Source organism: Procambarus clarkii, chromosome 94, assembly GCF_040958095.1.
Source record: "Procambarus clarkii isolate CNS0578487 chromosome 94, FALCON_Pclarkii_2.0, whole genome shotgun sequence".
Lineage (NCBI taxonomy): Eukaryota > Metazoa > Arthropoda > Malacostraca > Decapoda > Cambaridae > Procambarus > Procambarus clarkii.
In genome coordinates this window covers 15247029-15264972 of record NC_091243.1, presented here as the reverse complement: position 1 = coordinate 15264972, position 17944 = coordinate 15247029, and the positions used below count along the sequence as shown (strand labels likewise).

The 17944-nt window shown below is 43.3% G+C and overlaps 1 protein-coding gene across 1 annotated transcript; it reads right to left on the bottom strand.

Annotated features, from left to right (window-relative positions):
* Nucleotides 1–620: 620 nt before the first annotated feature.
* LOC138360061 (SUMO-interacting motif-containing protein 1-like) lies at nucleotides 621–1223 on the bottom strand. Its single transcript, XM_069319996.1, has one exon. It carries the CDS (start codon nucleotides 1221–1223, stop codon nucleotides 621–623), a length of 603 nt encoding a protein of 200 aa, XP_069176097.1.
* Nucleotides 1224–17944: the final 16721 nt, after the last annotated feature.

Sequence of the window (17944 nt, the reverse complement as noted above, 5' to 3'; positions counted from 1 at the left end):
GAAGTAGTAGCAGTAGTCATTGTTCAGACAAGTGGAAGTGCAGGAGAGATGGACATTTCTCACTGTTAATGCAGGTGGAAATGCAGGAGAGATGGACATTTCTCACAGTTAATGCAGGTGGAGATGCACATTTCTCACTGTTAATGCAGGTGGAGATGCAGGAGAGATGGACATTTCTCACTGTTAATGCAGGTGGAGATGCAGGAGAGATGGACATTTCTCACACTTAATGCAGGTGGAGATGCACATTTCTCACTGTTAATGCAGGTGGAGATGCAGGAGAGATGGACATTTCTCACTGTTAATGCAAGTGGAGGTGAAGGAAAGATGGACATTTCTCACTATTGAGAAAGATGGAGATGCAGGAGAGATGCTCATTTCTCCCCAGAGCACGCCTCCCAGCGGTGCTCTATCTGAAGGGTGAAACGGATCGATACCTGAGTTGAGTTATCTTGTCGGCAGAAAGGGGTATATGACGGCCATTCACTGTGACGGAAGTCGCGAGCCCACACCCTCCCATACACAATAATCACAGTTACGTAATGTATCTTGGGCGGCTCGGGATGCTGGTTTGATCCGGCTGTCTCGCTCTAAAGATTTTTCTGTTTGTTTAAGCTCTCTTATTCCTGTGCAAGACCTTCAGATTCCTCCACCACACCCTCATAATCCTCCACAACACCCTCATAATCCTCCACAACACCCTCATAATCCTCCACAACACCCTCATAATCCTCCACAACACCCTCATATTCCTCCACAACACCCTCATATTCCTCCACAACATCCTCATAATCCTCCACAACACCCTCATATTCCTTTACCACACCCTCATATTCCTCCACAACACCCTCATATTCCTCCACAACACCCTCATAATCCTCCACAACACCCTCATAATCCTCCACAACACCCTCATAATCCTCCACAACACCCTCATATTCCTCCACAACACCCTCATATTCCTCCACAACACCCTCATAATCCTCCACAACACCCTCATATTCCTTTACCACACCCTCATATTCCTCCACAACACCCTCATATTCCTCCACAACACCCTCATAATCCTCCACAACACCCTCATAATCCTCCACAACACCCTCATATTCCTCCACAACACCCTCATATTCCTTTACCACACCCTCATAATCCTCCACAACACCCTCATATTCCTTTACCACACCCTCATATTCCTCCACAGCACCCTCATAATCCTCAGCCATCTTCTACCCCTCCACCATCCCCTATTGCCGCAAACACTTATACTTTTCAACCCACCTGCGCCTCACATCATTCACTATCTAAGTCCTTTTTTCCACCCCCTTCGCCATTTTCTCCTAAACCTTTGTATTTCCTCTCCTCTAGCCATCCACTTCAGCTGTAACTGAAGAAGACAACGGGATACTTAGAAGAAGGTTACACGCAGTTACTATTTAGTTGTGTATGATTCAACCAAGACAAATTATCCCAATTTGGGAAGATGAATGCGCTGGCCTGTCATGTAGTTAGTTAGTAAACATGCAACTTTCATTTTATGGCTGGGTTAAAATGTTTGTGGAGCTGTCGAGCTGTGTTTGTTCGTCTGTCTGTTTGTTCGGGTAATGTTTGTACGTCGGGTTGTTTGTTTGTTTGTTTGTCGGGTTAATGTTTGTTTGACTTGTTGTGTTTGATATCTGTCAGTCGTCTGTAATGATTAGTTAATAGTTTATGGATACATTATATCAGGTATTCGGTAACAGTATTTAGGTATTTAGATACATACATACACACTCACACACACATACACACAGGTCTCTCCGGTTGAGAGGCGGGACCAAAGAGCCAGAGCTCAACCCCCGCAAACACAACTAGGTGAGTACACACACACACACACACATACTCACCTGTTGATTGACTGTTCAGAGGCGGGACCAAAGAGCTAAAGCTCAACCCCCGAAAGCAAAACTAGGTGAGTACACACACACACACACACACACACACACACACACACACACACACACACACACACACACACACACACACACACACACACACACACACACACACACACAGGAACCTGTGTAAGGAATCATTCAGAATCTTGTATACCACATATGTAAGACCAATCCTGGAGTATGCGGCCCCAGCATGGAGCCCGTACCTTGTCAAGCACAAGACGAAGCCGGAAAAAGTTTAGAGGTATGCCACTAGACTAGTCCCAGAACTAAGAGGCATGAGTTACGAGGAAAGACTGCGTGAAATGCACCTTACGACACTGGAAGACAGAAGAGAAAGGGGAGAGATGATCACAACCTACAAAATCTTCAGGGGAATCGACCGGGTAGACAAGGATAAACTATTCAACACTGGTGGGACGCGAACAAGGGGACACAGGTGGAAACTGAGCACCCAAATGAGCCACAGGGACGTTAGAAAGAACTTTTTCAGTGTCAGAGTAGTTAACTGATGGAATGCATTAGGCAGTGATGTGGCGGTGGCTGACTCCATACACACTTTCAAATGCAGATATGATAGAGCCCAGTAGGCTCAGGAACCTGTACACCAGTTGATTGACAGTTGAGAGGCGGGACCAAAGAGCCAGAGCTCAACCCCCGCAAGTACAACTAGGTGAGCACAAACACAACCCACACTCTATTCCTCTCTCAAGGCTGAGGTAATTATATTCCTGAAAGTATTCACTGTATGCTAATGTTTATTATATTAAGTGAACGATAATTTGTGTTTAGCTTGTACGCTAATTAGCATTATAATTTGCATCCCCGTCATTCCCTTTGACATCACATTATACAAAGGTATTCTTGCATGCTAATTAAGCTTTTAATTTACCTTTAATTTAACAATACATCTTTGACAACGTTTAATAGTCGTTCTCTTTAATGCTCTCATATTTAATAAAGAAATTACATATTTATTGTATGATAAAATGCGCTTTACCATGTGGGAGAGGAGGCGGACCACCTCTAATGTCGATGGAACAGATGAGTGAGCTACAAGTGGCGGGAGGGAAAGGGAAATGGAAGGGGTTACTTGTGATGGAAGTAAAGGAGATGGTGGACTTGTCTGTGATAGATGTGCAGGGGTAAGGGAGGGGTTACCTGTGATAGATGTGCAGGGGTAAGGGAGGGGTTACCTGTGATAGATGTGCAGGGGTAAGGGAGGGGTTACCTGTGATAGATGTGCAGGGGTAAGGGAGGGGTTACCTGTGATAGATGTGCAGGGGTAAGGGAGGGGTTACCTGTGATAGATGTGCAGGGGTAAGGGAGGGGTTACCTGTGATAGATGTGCAGGGGTAAGGGAGGGGTTACCTGTGATGGATGTGAATAAATATGGAGGTACATAAAGCCTTCACTTGAAGAATGTTTCTCTCGTGAGGGAGCCGGTCGGCCGAGCGGACAGCACGCTGGACTTGTGATCCTGTGGTCCCGGGTTCGATCCCGGGCGCCGGAGAGAAACAATGGGCAGAGATTCTTTCACCCTATGCCCCTGTTATCTAGCAGTAAAATAGGTACCTGGGTGTTAGTCAGTTGTCACGGGCTGCTTCCTGGGGGTGGAGACCTGGTCGAGGACGGGGCCGCGGGGACATTAAAGCCCCGAAATCATCTCAAGATAACCTCAAGAACCTCCCTACACGTTCTCACCCCAGGAAGCGTTAGGGAGAAGGTGGTTCTACAAGGATCTCCCCAGATCAAGGAGTCATATTCTGAGACTTTCTGTTCTCCTGCCTTCTTGGGAGAGGATCTGCGACACATATCTGGCTTTGTAACATTCTCTTATTCTATAACCACGTGTGTATGCCAGTCACAAGTCAACAATCATTCTTCCAGCACCTACAGCACATGCCAACAGCCACAGCATGTGAGAACAGCTAATTCATGACTCCAACTACGCTCTTATGATAGTAACCAACCCCCCACTCCCCACACAACTGGCATATCACAGAACACAACGGTAATTAGCCGGCTACACCTGGATAACCTCGCCTTAAGGCAGGCTCAAAATCACATGAGAAAATTTTAATGGCTCTCTTTAATATCCACTTAACACATTATCGCGACCAGAATAATTAACATGATACAGAGTCATGATTCAGAGTCATTCTGCCGTGAACGATTGATAAATTACTGGAGTAATTTGTGACGAAAATTTAATGTTGTGATATAACCAGTTGAAGGTCTCTAGCTCCACAGATAGAGCCACTCAGGAGCTTCTTAATACTATCATTAAGGTCAGGATGATCGGTGATAGAGCAGTTGTCAGCTTTCCTTAATGTTTGATGTTAAGGAAAAGCTTTGCCCTTCTTTGCTTTCCTCGCAGTCGCACTCTCGAGGCGAGAGTTTTGCTAGAAAAATAATGTTACGTTAATGAAATATAATTTTACATCACAGTAATAATGTTATTTTGTATCGCAAAGGTAAATATCCTTTATATTACTCCTGAATCGCCCAGTAAAAACGTGAAATAAAAAATATCAAAACAACAAAGCAATACAATAAAAGTATCAAAGCAATAAAGCAGTTCAGTAACGCAATACAAAGCCATACAATACCTATAATTTTATTAAAAACATTTTACAATTAGTTATTTTAAACTAGCACTAGTAGCACAATATTAGAAGAAAAGTCCGAATTTATGAAATTATATATATATATATATATATATATATATATATATATATATATATATATATATATATATATATATATATATATATATATATATATATATATATATATATATATATATATATATAAGCAGACCAAGAGTGCTCTCTTCTGCCCAACACAATGACAAGAGTCATTGTTACATCATAAAGCCTTCAACCGCAAAGCGTGGTGGGTCATTATATTATCCACATGCGAGGTGTAATATATCTTCTCTTTCCCTGCGATAAAGCTATCATAAAACAGTGATAACAACACGCGAGAAATACTCTATATCGTGCAATAAAACATTAATACACAGCAATATTTTGGTTTTCTATCCAATAAAGACGTCACACAATCAGCCATAATAATGAAACAATGACGATTATGTGTCATTATATTCGGAAGGACAGACTAATATCATGCATATTATTCCCATCTTTATATTCCAGTTAAGTCCATGTAAGCTAATATGTGAGTTGATATTTTCCTCCCTCGTGTGTGGTTCTACAAGGCCCTTGACAACCTAGACGCTTCGTAAGCACTGCACGAGACCCAATATACACTTATACTATAATGACACTCATCTTGGGGGATATCGCAGCTGTTGACACGCAAAAGTCACCTCCTTAAATCAGCAGAAGACCAAAATAAGCATAACTAAAGAACGTTTGGAATTCCCAAGGGACGTCCAACCTCGGCTTGTAAAACATAAATATTCCAGTCGAGAGAATTTCGAAAGAATTCTACCTCTACGTAATGGGACAGTCAAACGGTGTAACCGGATAAGTCTCTGCATTAACTTATCACTTCAAGATGAGCCTCAACCAATGTCTAATGAATTTGGTTTACCATTTATCGAGCGGCGCGAGATACCTGTGTACTTGGGTCTCCCGCTGACTTGATGGTATTAAAAGAAGAAGCAGTTATGCTGGATGCAAATGGCTAGCGGGAGGGGGTTAGGATGCATGATGCGGGTTGGGAGGAAGAAGTATGTTGATGTGTCCAGTTTATGGAGGCTACGAGACTGGACGCCGGAGGGAAACGATAAGAAAGTCAATAAAGTGATGCAGCTCGGGTAAGTACATGAGAGCGGAAGCTGCAGAGATATTAGAAGTATTTGCTTCAGTGTGAGATTGGTGAACAAATGGAGAGTATTATTTAGTAAGGTGAAAGGCAAGTTATATTAACAGTTACAGTATAGAGTCCAATCCTGGTCAACAAAGGTGTCCAGCAGCTGGACACCCTCATAAAGACTGTGAAGCAGTATCCTCCCCCGCGATAACAGCTTGATGGTTAAATGCAACCTCAGAATACTGAGAAAAAAAATTGTACCACTTACGGGCTATTCATGCCCGTGCCACCTCTTGGGTGGCTTAATCTTCATCAATCATCAATCAGAGTCCAGCACTTATTTTTAAGTTCTCACACGCTACAGCCCCGCTCCTGTGCCAGATAAGTTCACTACGGGCTCACCATAGCCCGTGCTACTTGCAACTTTTTGTTCCCAGTAGCTGAATCTAAAATAACAACAACAATATAGTCCAGTTTACATGCTACTCATGCCCGTGCCACCTCTTGGGTGGCTTAATCTTCATCAATCAGAGTCCTGTAACCTCAGGAACCTGCACACCAGCTGAAGTGCAACTTCCTCATGCATAAGACAAGTAAAGTTAAGCGAGGACAGTACTTCGTAGAAGACTAGTGCACAGAAGGGAGACGCGGCCAAGGATAACATTGGATAAGATGCTGGGATGGATAAAGGAATACCTCTCCTATGTAAAACAGTGAGTCATAGTGAGGTAAGATATACCAGTGTGACAGGATGTTACCCGTGGCGTCCCACTGGAAGTCTTTTTCTCATTGTTTGTTGATGATGCAAAAATTACGAGGAGGATAAATACGAATGAAGTCTGAACGAAAGTACAATATTATATAAATAACAAACTAAAAGACTAGTCCAGCAAGTGGCTTCAAAAATTAAATTGACGCGAGTGTTGAGTAATGAAGCTCGGTACTGGGTATATGAAGCCATACTGATGGTGTCATATGGAAGGTTAAAGACTCCTGAAATAAGATAGAGCCAAAGGATATGGGGGTTCGATTAGTATTACACCGAACCTGTCAACTGAAGACCACGTCAAACTGATATCATCAGCTGCAAACCAACTTGAAGGTTAACCAACATAAGAATTGCGCTTACGAATCTAAAAAAAAATATAGTCGTCCATGGCCTTGTATACCCACGAATGTAAACCAGTTCTGGAATACGCCCCGTGGAGTTTTATTTCATTAACCACCAATGAATCCGGAGGAGCTCAGGGTATACCACCTTACTAAACCCGGATCTGAGAAGATCGAGTTTCTAAGAAAGGAAAAAGGAACTGAATTCAACGTCACTCAAGGAAAAAGGAACCATAAGAGACATGATAAACACGTACAAAATTATAAGGTGAATTAACATTGTAAACAAAGAAAGTCTTTTTAAAACATGGTTGGAACACGAAGAAGGAAACTCATTTGGAAACCAAGTACTCAAGGATCCAAAGAAACACTAGATAGATCTGTTTGAGTGTTAGAAACCATCAGTTGGAATGCATTAAGAAGTGAAGTAGTGGAGTCAAATTCTATAAACAGTTGATTATTGATTGATAAGTGGGACCTCTCAATCTTTAGGTCCTGCCTTTAGGTAGCACTATATATATATATATATATATATATATATATATATATATATATATATATATATATATATATATATATGTATATATATATATATATATATATATATATATATATATATATATATATATATATAAATATATATATATATATATATATATATATATATATATATATAATATATTTATATATATATATGTATATATATATATATATATATATATATATATATATATAAATATATATATATATATATATATATATATATATATATATATATATATATATAATATATTTATATATATATATAAATATATATATATATATATATATATATATATATATATATATATATATATATATATATATATAAACATATATATAAACTCCTAAACCATCAGCGGGTCGGCATCCATCATGCACAATAGCACCTTGCCACCGCTATCATAAATCATGATTCAGTAGGAATTGTCATGCAGGCCCCAGAACACTCTTTACCTCCGTCATGTTATGCGCGCCGCTGGCCATGCAAGTCCTCGCCGCGACACGGACAATTAATCGAGAATTCACACAGGGGGAAAAGGAGTGATTTTTTTTGCTAGTGTTTGTCCTTGCTGGTGGTGGCCGAAGGGTTTTTTGTTGTAAGGGAGGTCAGAGTTAGGAGGTAGTGGAAAGGGTTACAGAGACACCCTTTCCACTACCACCCCACAAGATGGGTATGGGGTGCATAATAAATGAACTAACTGATTGAACTAAGTGTGTTTCTGTTCATCATAGAAAATGTTTTTTACGTAGACTTTACCAATTAGAAATGTATTGCCATTTCTCAATAACATTTGGGTTGATAAACAGCACGCGGTGGCTGAGTGGATACCACGCTGGGCACGTAATCCTGTGGTCCGGGGGTTCGATCCCCGGCGAGAAACTATGGGCAGAGTTTCTTTCACCCTGATGCCCTTGTTATATAGCAGTAAATAGGTACCTGGGAGTTAGACAGCTGTTACGGCTGCTTCCTGTGTGTGTGGGTGTGTGGAAAAAATTAGTAGTTAGTAACAGTTGATTGATTGGCAGGTGAGAGGCGGGCCGATAGAGCAGGTCTCGACCCCTGCAAGCACAACTAGGTGAATAAAACTAGGTGAATACACACACACACACTGAAAGTTCCCGGAACTGAGAAGTATGAGCTACAAGGAAAAGCTAAAGGAGCTGAAATTCACGTCCCTGGAAGACAGAAGAGTAAAGGGAGACATGATAACTACCTACAAAATTCTCAGGGGAATTGACGCGGTGGACAAAGACAAACTCTTCAGCACAGACGGAACACGAACAAGGGAACACAGGTGGAAACTGAATAACCAAATGAGCCACAGAGACAATAGAAAGAACTTTTTCGGTGTCAGAGTAGTTAGTAAATAGAATGCATCAGGCAGTGATGTGGTGGAGACTGACTCCATACACAGTTTCAAATGTAGATATGATAGAGCCCAATAGGCTCAGGAATCTGTACACCAGTTGAGAGGCGGGACCAAAGAGCCGAAGTTCAACCCCCCCGCAAGCACAACTAGGTGAGTACAACAAGGTGAGTACACACACACACTAGTCCCTGAGCTGAGATAATTAAGTTACGAGCAGAGTCAAAAGGAGTTAAACCTCACGTCACTGAAAGAGAAGAAACAGGGAGGGTTTGATCATGGTCACCTGGGGACTACACCGAGCACACAAAGGCAAACATTTTAGCGTGGAGGGTATTCCAACATGGCGGCACAGATGGAAATTAAAGTTCCGCAAAGAGCCACAGATACATTAGAAAGAATTTGCTAGTGTCATAGTGAAAAAACACCGAAAGGAACTAAGAAATTAGGTGATGAAGACGAACTTCATACATAACTTCGTATGTAGATAGGCTCTACACACACAAACACACACATATACACACACACACATACACACACACACACACACACACACACACACACACACACACACACACACACACACACACACACACACACACACACACACACACACACAAACACATACACACACACATACACTTGTACACCTATACCCACACTTGTACACATACACACACACACACAATTACGCACATAAACACACACGTGTACACATACACACTTGAACACAATACATAAAAACCCACGCTAAGAATTATAGACTATCCAATAAGCTAAATACGAATATCATTCTTCTCCACCTTGAATCATTGCTTTACATGTACGATCGAGGATTACGCAATATTGCATATTGCAGACAATATTGCTTATTGCAAACAAGAGTGAGAGCTCATAGGTGGATACTAGAGAAAAGAATAGAAAACCCCATAAAAATATATATCACGATTTATAGTAGTTTTTCCACATTGGAAAATTTCATATATTTACGAAGGTTTTATACACATAAGCGTATCTTTGGGAGTGTGCCCCATCTCAGGGGAAGCTTAAGTAAATGAAAAAAAAAAGATTTTTTTTTTAATATATAATTAATAAAAGGAATGAGGGGCAGACACTGTTTCAAATGACAGGAACTTTAAGAACAGGTTAAGCCACAATGAGGCAGAACAACGGTAAAGCTCATTGTGAAAACAGGAACCAACCTTGCCAAACACACTCACACACACACACACGACCCTCACACAAACGCACACACACGCACGCAACCCGACAGCACCTCCATCTATATCACCGTGCCATTCGCCTGTAGAACGGGGCGAAATTGATCACCCACTCGCCTCCATAACACGCTATTTAGCCTCCACCAACGCGCGGAAGGTCTCATTTCAACGCCAGACACCGAGACTATAAGCGAAAATGATACCGTTCTTTCTGGGGGTGATTTAATGTCTGTCATTGCGACTCACACTTGGCAGCTCAAAATCGTCATCCACGCGTTATTGACACATTCTGAGCACTGTCATTACCGCTGTTCTCATCATCCCAACATGTCGATTTAAGAGGCACGTTTGCATCTGTATTTACCTACTTGTACTCGCCTGTTTGTGCCTGCTGGATCGAGCATTGGCTCTTGGATCCCTGCTTTCTAGTCGCTGGTTGTTTACAGCAATGGCTCCTGTCCTATATACATATATAGATAACATATTTTTCAACACCTAAAAGGGGTACCACCTCTGGTGCAAGTATAGGTCGCCTCAAACAAGGTGCAAGTGTAGATAACACTATGCAGAATATTTTACATATATATCACTAAAATATTTCCTAATAAACATTGCTGAATATAACGATACGCTCCCTACCTCAGCAAAACCACTCCAAGACGAAGCAGAGCGAGCAGCGCTGAGACTAATTCTCCGATAGACACCAGTGAGCAAATAATTCCAGATGCGTTACGGAATATATGTACAAGGCATAAATAGGGGAATGGATAGGGTCGGGGTAACAGGGGGGAAAGAGAAACAGGAGGGAGACGAAGGTAAGAAGAATGTATAAGAAAGATCAGGAAGATAGAGTTGATAATGGAGACGAGGGTTAGGAAGTGAGGTGTGTTGTGAGGTGAGGAAATTGTTATTAATCGGAGACAATAGAACTTGAATTATGCGGATCTCTGATAGGAGTGGAAGAAGATGAGAGATGTGGAGTGGAAGAGGGATCAGAGGGTGTGGATATGATAGTGGAATGGGCTGTTGAATAAGGAAGAAGGAAGTGAAGGAATGGCTGAGAATATGAGTAGTAGTACATGCTGGAGGGGTATGGAGAAGGAAGCAGGAGAACTGACGCCATTAGCTTGGAAAAAGATTAAAAATTCTAAGAAATAGAGGAAGTAAAAATAAATAAGTGCAGTTACAAGGTAAGGAATGAAGGCATGGAAAAATAAGTTAGAAGGATGGGGATTGATGAGGAATTGTAAGGGAGTGGAGGGGAGATTGATGAAGGGTTGCAAGGGGGTGGAAGGAGGATTGATAAGATATTGTAAGGGGGGGGGGTGTAGGGGGGGGGTGTAGGGGGTAAAAGGGCTAAGAAAATGTTTTATACAAATTCCGCTCGGGAATTGCAAATGCTGTCATAAATTCACATTGTTGTCACAGTGCACCCTGCTCTAGTTCTTACCCGGCTCCACGGGCCTGCCAGATTGAATTATGGCCGACATAAATAAATTGCCGTAGCATAAATCTGAAACGATCTGAATGAGAGATTACCACACACGGAGGGGGGTTGCGTGAATGGGGAGGGGGAGGGGGGTCAAGGGAGGGAGAGAAAGAAGGGGGGGGGGAAGAGAGTAAGGAGAGACAGGAAGGTGTGTGTGTGTACATTCAGGTCTGATAGGGAAGTGATCACACTATTCAAACACAGGAAAGAATCAGTATACAAATCAAAATTTCTTTCGATCTGACGCCTATATATCAATATAGGCAACACAAAATGTCCACCAGACAGTGTGAAATAACAAATTGGCATGTTCCAGACGGGCTTCAGGTGATTACAAGTGAACAAATTTCCCCAACACAGAGCACTTCACGTTTAAACTCTAGTAAGCAGGAATTGGATCACACCCTTAAAAGCTGTATAGTATTTAATGTGCAGTCGTTAGACACTTTAGGCCTTCCGGTATGAGGTAACTAGACGGGAAACATCTCCCGTCACGCAGGGTGCAGTTGCACCTCCACAGATCTCCAGTATCAATAGATGATACTGGAGATGGCTCAAAAGGGCCACCACTTACGGGCTATTCATGCCCGTGCCACTTTGTGTGGCTTAATCTTCATCAATCAATCGAGGTAACTAGACCTATGTAACTGATTTATCGATGCCAAGGCTTCTGAGGATATCCTCCCAATTTACGAAAAGTTTGCTGGTCCTAGCTAGCAGACCTCGTGTCTTTGTAGGATAAACCTCATTGAGATCCACATATGATCAAGATGGGATCCTTGTGTTACATAGATCTTAACACGGGATCTGTAATCCTTCATGTAGCCAAGGGCAGCTGCATAAATGCCAGATGCGCCTAACAATGTTAATAATAAAGAAATAAGTGAAGGGAAGGAGGTAGAATGGAAAGGGGTATTTCCTAAGATAGAAGGCAAGGAATCTCAAGAAACTAGATTGTCCTAAAGGAAAAGGCAGAGGTGGCTTCTACGGGGAAAAGAAGTGCATAGGTAAGTGTTTGCCAGGGAGGGTTAAGGAGAAAGAAGGAATGAGAGGGGAGAAGCGAGAGGGAGAGTGATGTATAAGTAAATATGAGGGGGAGGTGATAACCATGTAGAAGCCAGACAAAGGTGAGGGGAGGCGACTGCTGCATGAATAACTTGTGATCCTACTCTCCCACAACCCACTACACAACCGAAGACACCTGCATCAAAGAAATACAATTGAAAAGAGGAGTTTCAGCGTTCATTCAAGCACACAAAATTGATTTAAGTGAGCGTACAATTAAGTGACAAAGTAAAGAATAGTTGGGAAGTTGCTCGCTAAACTGATGGAAGACAGATTAGTTAGTTTAGTTCATTTATTATGCACCCCATACCCATCTTGTGGGCGGTAGTGGAAAGGGTTACAGAGGCACATAATGGGCTCAGGGACTGAACCCCACATTTCATTTAGCTAAGCAAGTTACAATCTTGATGAGCTAGTTACAAAATTCAATATAAGTCGTCACATCAACAATGGGTTCGAGATCGACCTCAAGTACAGGTTCTAAGTTAAGCAACTGACACATGTGGAGAGCTAGTGTCAAAATTTAGCAACAATTCTTGACAGCTACACTCGGCACAAAACTAAAAAATCAAAATGCTGGCGGAGATGATGCTGGAATTTAATCCTCAACTCTCTACAGCTCCTAGAATGTAACTCTTAACTTTTCACTTTTGTCAATCTGTTCCTCTCGATATACTTGCTGTTTCACCGTCTTTCGTTCTGTATTTCTTTATCTGAATGGCATTTTTTTAATTCAAAGTATATCTGCAAACATTGTTGACCAGACCACACACTAGAAATTGAAGGGACGACGACGTTTCGGTCCGTCCTGGACCATTCTCAAGTCGACTTGAGAATGGTCCAGGACGGACCGAAACGTCGTCGTCCCTTCAATTTCTAGTGTGTGGTCTGGTCAACATACTTCAGCCACGTTATTGTGACTCATCGCCTGCATCTGCAAACATTCTTTATACCTACTCAGATTTTCTCAAACAAAAATCCTTCACGTCAAATTATTACGATATAGCATCATTTAATTCTAACTTGTTTCCAATTCGAATGTATTAAAGTAGTTAAAATAAAGATACTTCCAAAGAACAAAAGTATTAACGAGAAACTTGATGCAGAGATAATCAGAATTCCTTTGCAAGATTATACCGTTTTCAAAGCCCTTGTCAGATTAACATTGATTTAATATGCAAGTAATTTTAAGCTTTCAACATTAACTCCAGAAAGGATGATAATCTGGACCTCAATGATGTATTTCGTTGTTCTCTAGAAGGTTCATTCAAACCTTTGCTATCATCTTCACGCCCTCAGTCAAATATAGTGGTTATCGTGCAGATGTCGAGAGCACGTGTGTGTATTTAAGTGTGTAGTTGTGATGTGATATGTAAATTAATTCGCTTCGAGAATTTAGTCACTTTCCACGCCTGTCAAACAGGTCTCTGCTAATCTAAACAGGATCCTCTTTCTTTATTCTCAGACAAAGACAAATATATTTCTTAGTCCTCAGAACAATTCAAAACGAGCATTAGTACACGGCGAACAAGGTGACCAATCTACCAAACCTGATAAGCTATAATTATCCAACACACCTTCAATGTCAGAGTAGATAACAAATTAAATGCACTAGGAAGTGATGTGGTAGAGGCAGACTCCACACATATTTTCAAATGTAGATATGATTAAACCCAATTGAGTACGTAACTTGTGCACCAGTTGAGAGGCGGGACCAAAGAGCCGAAGCTCAATCGCCTGCAAAGGACAATTAGAGAGCACATATCAGGTAGGCTATCATCTAATGCCATCCAGGACCAGTAGATCTTAACAGCTAATTATTTTATCTTAGAACCTGCTAACCCCACACTTTGATATCTGCCAGCACTCAGCTCTCTGCAGTTAACTAGATCCTTACAAAACTATTTGTTCCTACTAGCTCTCAGTCAGGTCCACGATAGCTTACGATATCGTTCAGCTTGGCCTTTCTCAGCTTCAGTTATAGCATCCCTCCAAGCCTCAGCATGGTTGCTTCCACTCCTTCTACAGACTTCAGTCTTCGAACAGTGACTGTTATAAGTGTGTGTGTGTTTTCTGTAAACTCTAATACAATGTAATAAAGTTCATAAAAAAGGAAAGAATAAGGGTTACAGGAGTAGAAAATAATAATGTGTTCTCACATTAGTAGCTCACATTCTACATCTGCCGGACGTGATGGTGCCCATACTATCTATCACAAACATTTTAAAGTTACTGTAGCTCCCTTAGCTACGAGAGCGTTGGAATAGGAATTATGATCAAATTAAGAGAATCCGAAAACATTTAGCTAGTATAGTTTCACGGCTCTGTTGAAAAAACATACGGAGAATTCCTCTGGCTCTATAAGGAGACAACTGCCTGTGGCTCCATGAGCCGCATGGCAACATAGAGCACAGTCCCCTGGGGTCACGTGCCGGGGCTCTATACAGGAAGTTCTCAGAAGGATGATTAACTGTTATGAGAGAATAAATAATGTTGAGAGGCAGTTAGGGGATTGGAGCTGGAGGGGTGGGAGTTGTGTCCTGGGAGATGTGTCCTGGGAGGGGTGGGAGCTGTGTCCTGGGAGTTGTGTCCTGGGAGATGTGTCCTGGGAGAGGTGGGAGCTGTGTCCTGGGAGTTGTGTCCTGGGAGGGGTGGAGTTGTGTCCTGGGAGGGGTGGAGTTGTGTCCTGGGAGAGGTGGGAGTTGTGTCCTGGGAGGGTGAGAGTTGTGTCCTGGGAGGGTGGGAGTTGTGTCCTGGGAGGGTGGGAGTTGTGTCCTGGGAGGGGTGGGAGTTGTGTCCTGGGAGGGGTGTCCTGGGAGGGTGGGAGTTGTGTCTTGGGAGAGGTGGGAGTTGTGTCCTGGGAGGGGTGGAAGTTGTGTCCTGGGAGGGGTGGGAGTTGTGTCCTGGGGAGGCTGGGAACTGTTTTCTGAGCAGGTAGAGAGCTGTCATGGAAGCAAGTGGAATGCACTGTGTGTGCATATATATATATATATATATATATATATATATATATATATATATATATATATATATATATATATATATATTCATATATATATATATATATTACAAAGTCTTGAATTACAGAACACTATTTGACTGATGGATTTTAAATGGAAATAATTAGCAGTAGAATAATAATAGAGTAAAAATAATGTTAAATGTAAATTATAAGAATACTGAAACATCACGAAATCACTCGACTGCCTCTTAGCGGGCTTCCTATTAGCCCTTAACATGTTCCCTTTTTGTCCTTATCATGGTCCCCTTCACGCCCTGAAGTCCTTGAAGTCCTTAACCCTGGTATTCAGGTCCCTCTGAACCCCTGTCAGTCACTATCTCACTTTCAGGATCTGGTCATCTAGGTCAGGCTCGACCCGGAAGCTTACCATGTCGTGACGTCCGCACCCTGTCTTCCCGCCCTTCCCCTCCACCAGCAGTTTCTCCTGCTGTAGGTAAAGCCAACGTCATAGGCTCCTCGTCTGACCGTCTGCCACCTTCCCTCTGCCTCCCCCGTCGTCCTCACATATGACATAAGGTGACGGTGCCTGCCCCAACGTGTAATTAATGGCACCATAAGTTTCCCCGACGTGCGATTAGTGCCACACATATCATTGATGATGGTGTATTTACTTTGTGGATGACTGTAGTGATAATCAGCCATTACCTGCAGCGAGGCGGACTCGGCTCTACCCGTCCGCAGGTATGAGCATTCGCTTATTTATTCATGGCCGGATAATGGGTGGTTAGAAGGCGTGTAGCTCAGCGGGCACGCAACGCCCGGGACAAACATGAGCTGGCGTAGATCAGGTCCGTGGGGGTATCTTCACCACCTAAATCACACCGGATCGCCCCGCGCGGTCCCTCCGCTGCGAGTCGAGGCCTTGGCGGTCTCTCGGGGTCTCAAACGCTCGGTCTGGCGGGGTCTGCAAGGAGCGGGATAGAGACCTATTATCGCCCCACCTGAAGGTCTGGGGCCGGGCTCATGCTAGCAGGCTATACGTCATAGGTAATAAGGTGGTGTCCAGACTGAAAAATGGCTGCACTCACCAGCCTCTAATTATCTGCCACCAGCACCTAACATGGCGCCTAGACGGCCCTCAGTTGGGGCGTAAACCTCCGCGCTGCACCAAGGGCAAATTTTACGGTCTGCAGGAAGTGAAGCCCCTTGTAAGTCCGGCACTAGGCTGCGTGTGAGGGCCTCAGCAGGCACTGGCACTCTATCCCCTCCCCTCCTAACCCACCACCCAAAAGCCCCTCCTTCCACACTCTTGCTCAGTAAATTGCTTGTGGAGGAAAGATGGATCTTTTCAATCCATAACGGGAATGGATAATGATATGAGCGGCGTGTCCCGGGTTACGACTTTCAAGCAGGAGACTTTGATTTACAGAGGTTAGTGAGGCAGCGAGCAGTGAACGCCGCCTGTGCCGCTTGCACAACTTGGGGTATAAATCACCAGGTCCCAGGGCTCATTTTGGGTGGCCCTCGCCTTGGGAGGGTTACGACCCTGTGGCTAGCGCGCCTGATTTATGAAATACATGAATAAGAGATGAAACGGTGTAGTGAGTAAGGTGGAGGGGGGGATGGGGCTAGGGGGGGGGGGGGTACACGTCGCCGGGGAGGAGGCCGGAATAAAGGATAATAAGTGCGGAGTGACGGGCGAACAAGAGATGGGAGGGCTGGCCGTCAGCTCCACTCTCGTACCTGGCCCTCTCCTGCCTCCTGCCGACGTCTGCTGCTGCTGCTGCTGCTGCTGCTGCTCACTTCTCCTCTCCACCTCTCTCTCTCTCTCTCTCTCTCTCTCTATCTCTCTCTCTCTCTCTCTCTCTCTCTGCCTCTCTCTCTCTCTCTCTCTCTCTCTCTCTCTCTCTCTCTCTCTCTCTCTCTCTCTCTCTCTCTCTCTCTCTGCCTCTCTCTCTCTCTCTCTCTCTCTCTCTCTCTCTCTCTCTCTCTCTCTCTCTCTCTCTCTCTCTCTCTCTCTCTCTCTCTCTCTCTCTCTCTCTCTCTCTCTCTCTCTCTCTCTCTCTCTCTCTCTCTCGCGACCTTCCATGCTGCCGTTAAGTTATTCTCCTCCTAGTCTCCAGCTACTGCTTTAGTCGGTAGTGGTGGTGCAAGTGTTGGTGTCCGTGTCACCGGACGTGTCCGTGCAGCTTACCAATGACACCGGTGCTGCTGCTGCTACTCCCTGGCTCCTCTTGCTGCTGCTGCTGCTGGTGCTGCTCTCTTTCTCTCTCCGTCATTCTCCAGTTGCTGCCTTGGTTGCTTCGGTTTCTTGTGTTACTGCTGCTGATCGGTCTTATCCTTTAGCTATACTCTGTCTGTGAAGGATTTAAGCCCTAATCTGCGCTGTTATTATTCATCAACCAGCCCGTTGGGGGCCAGATGTAGTGTTTAGTAGTCCCTGTCAGGCTGGCTTCCGCACTCTGGCAAGC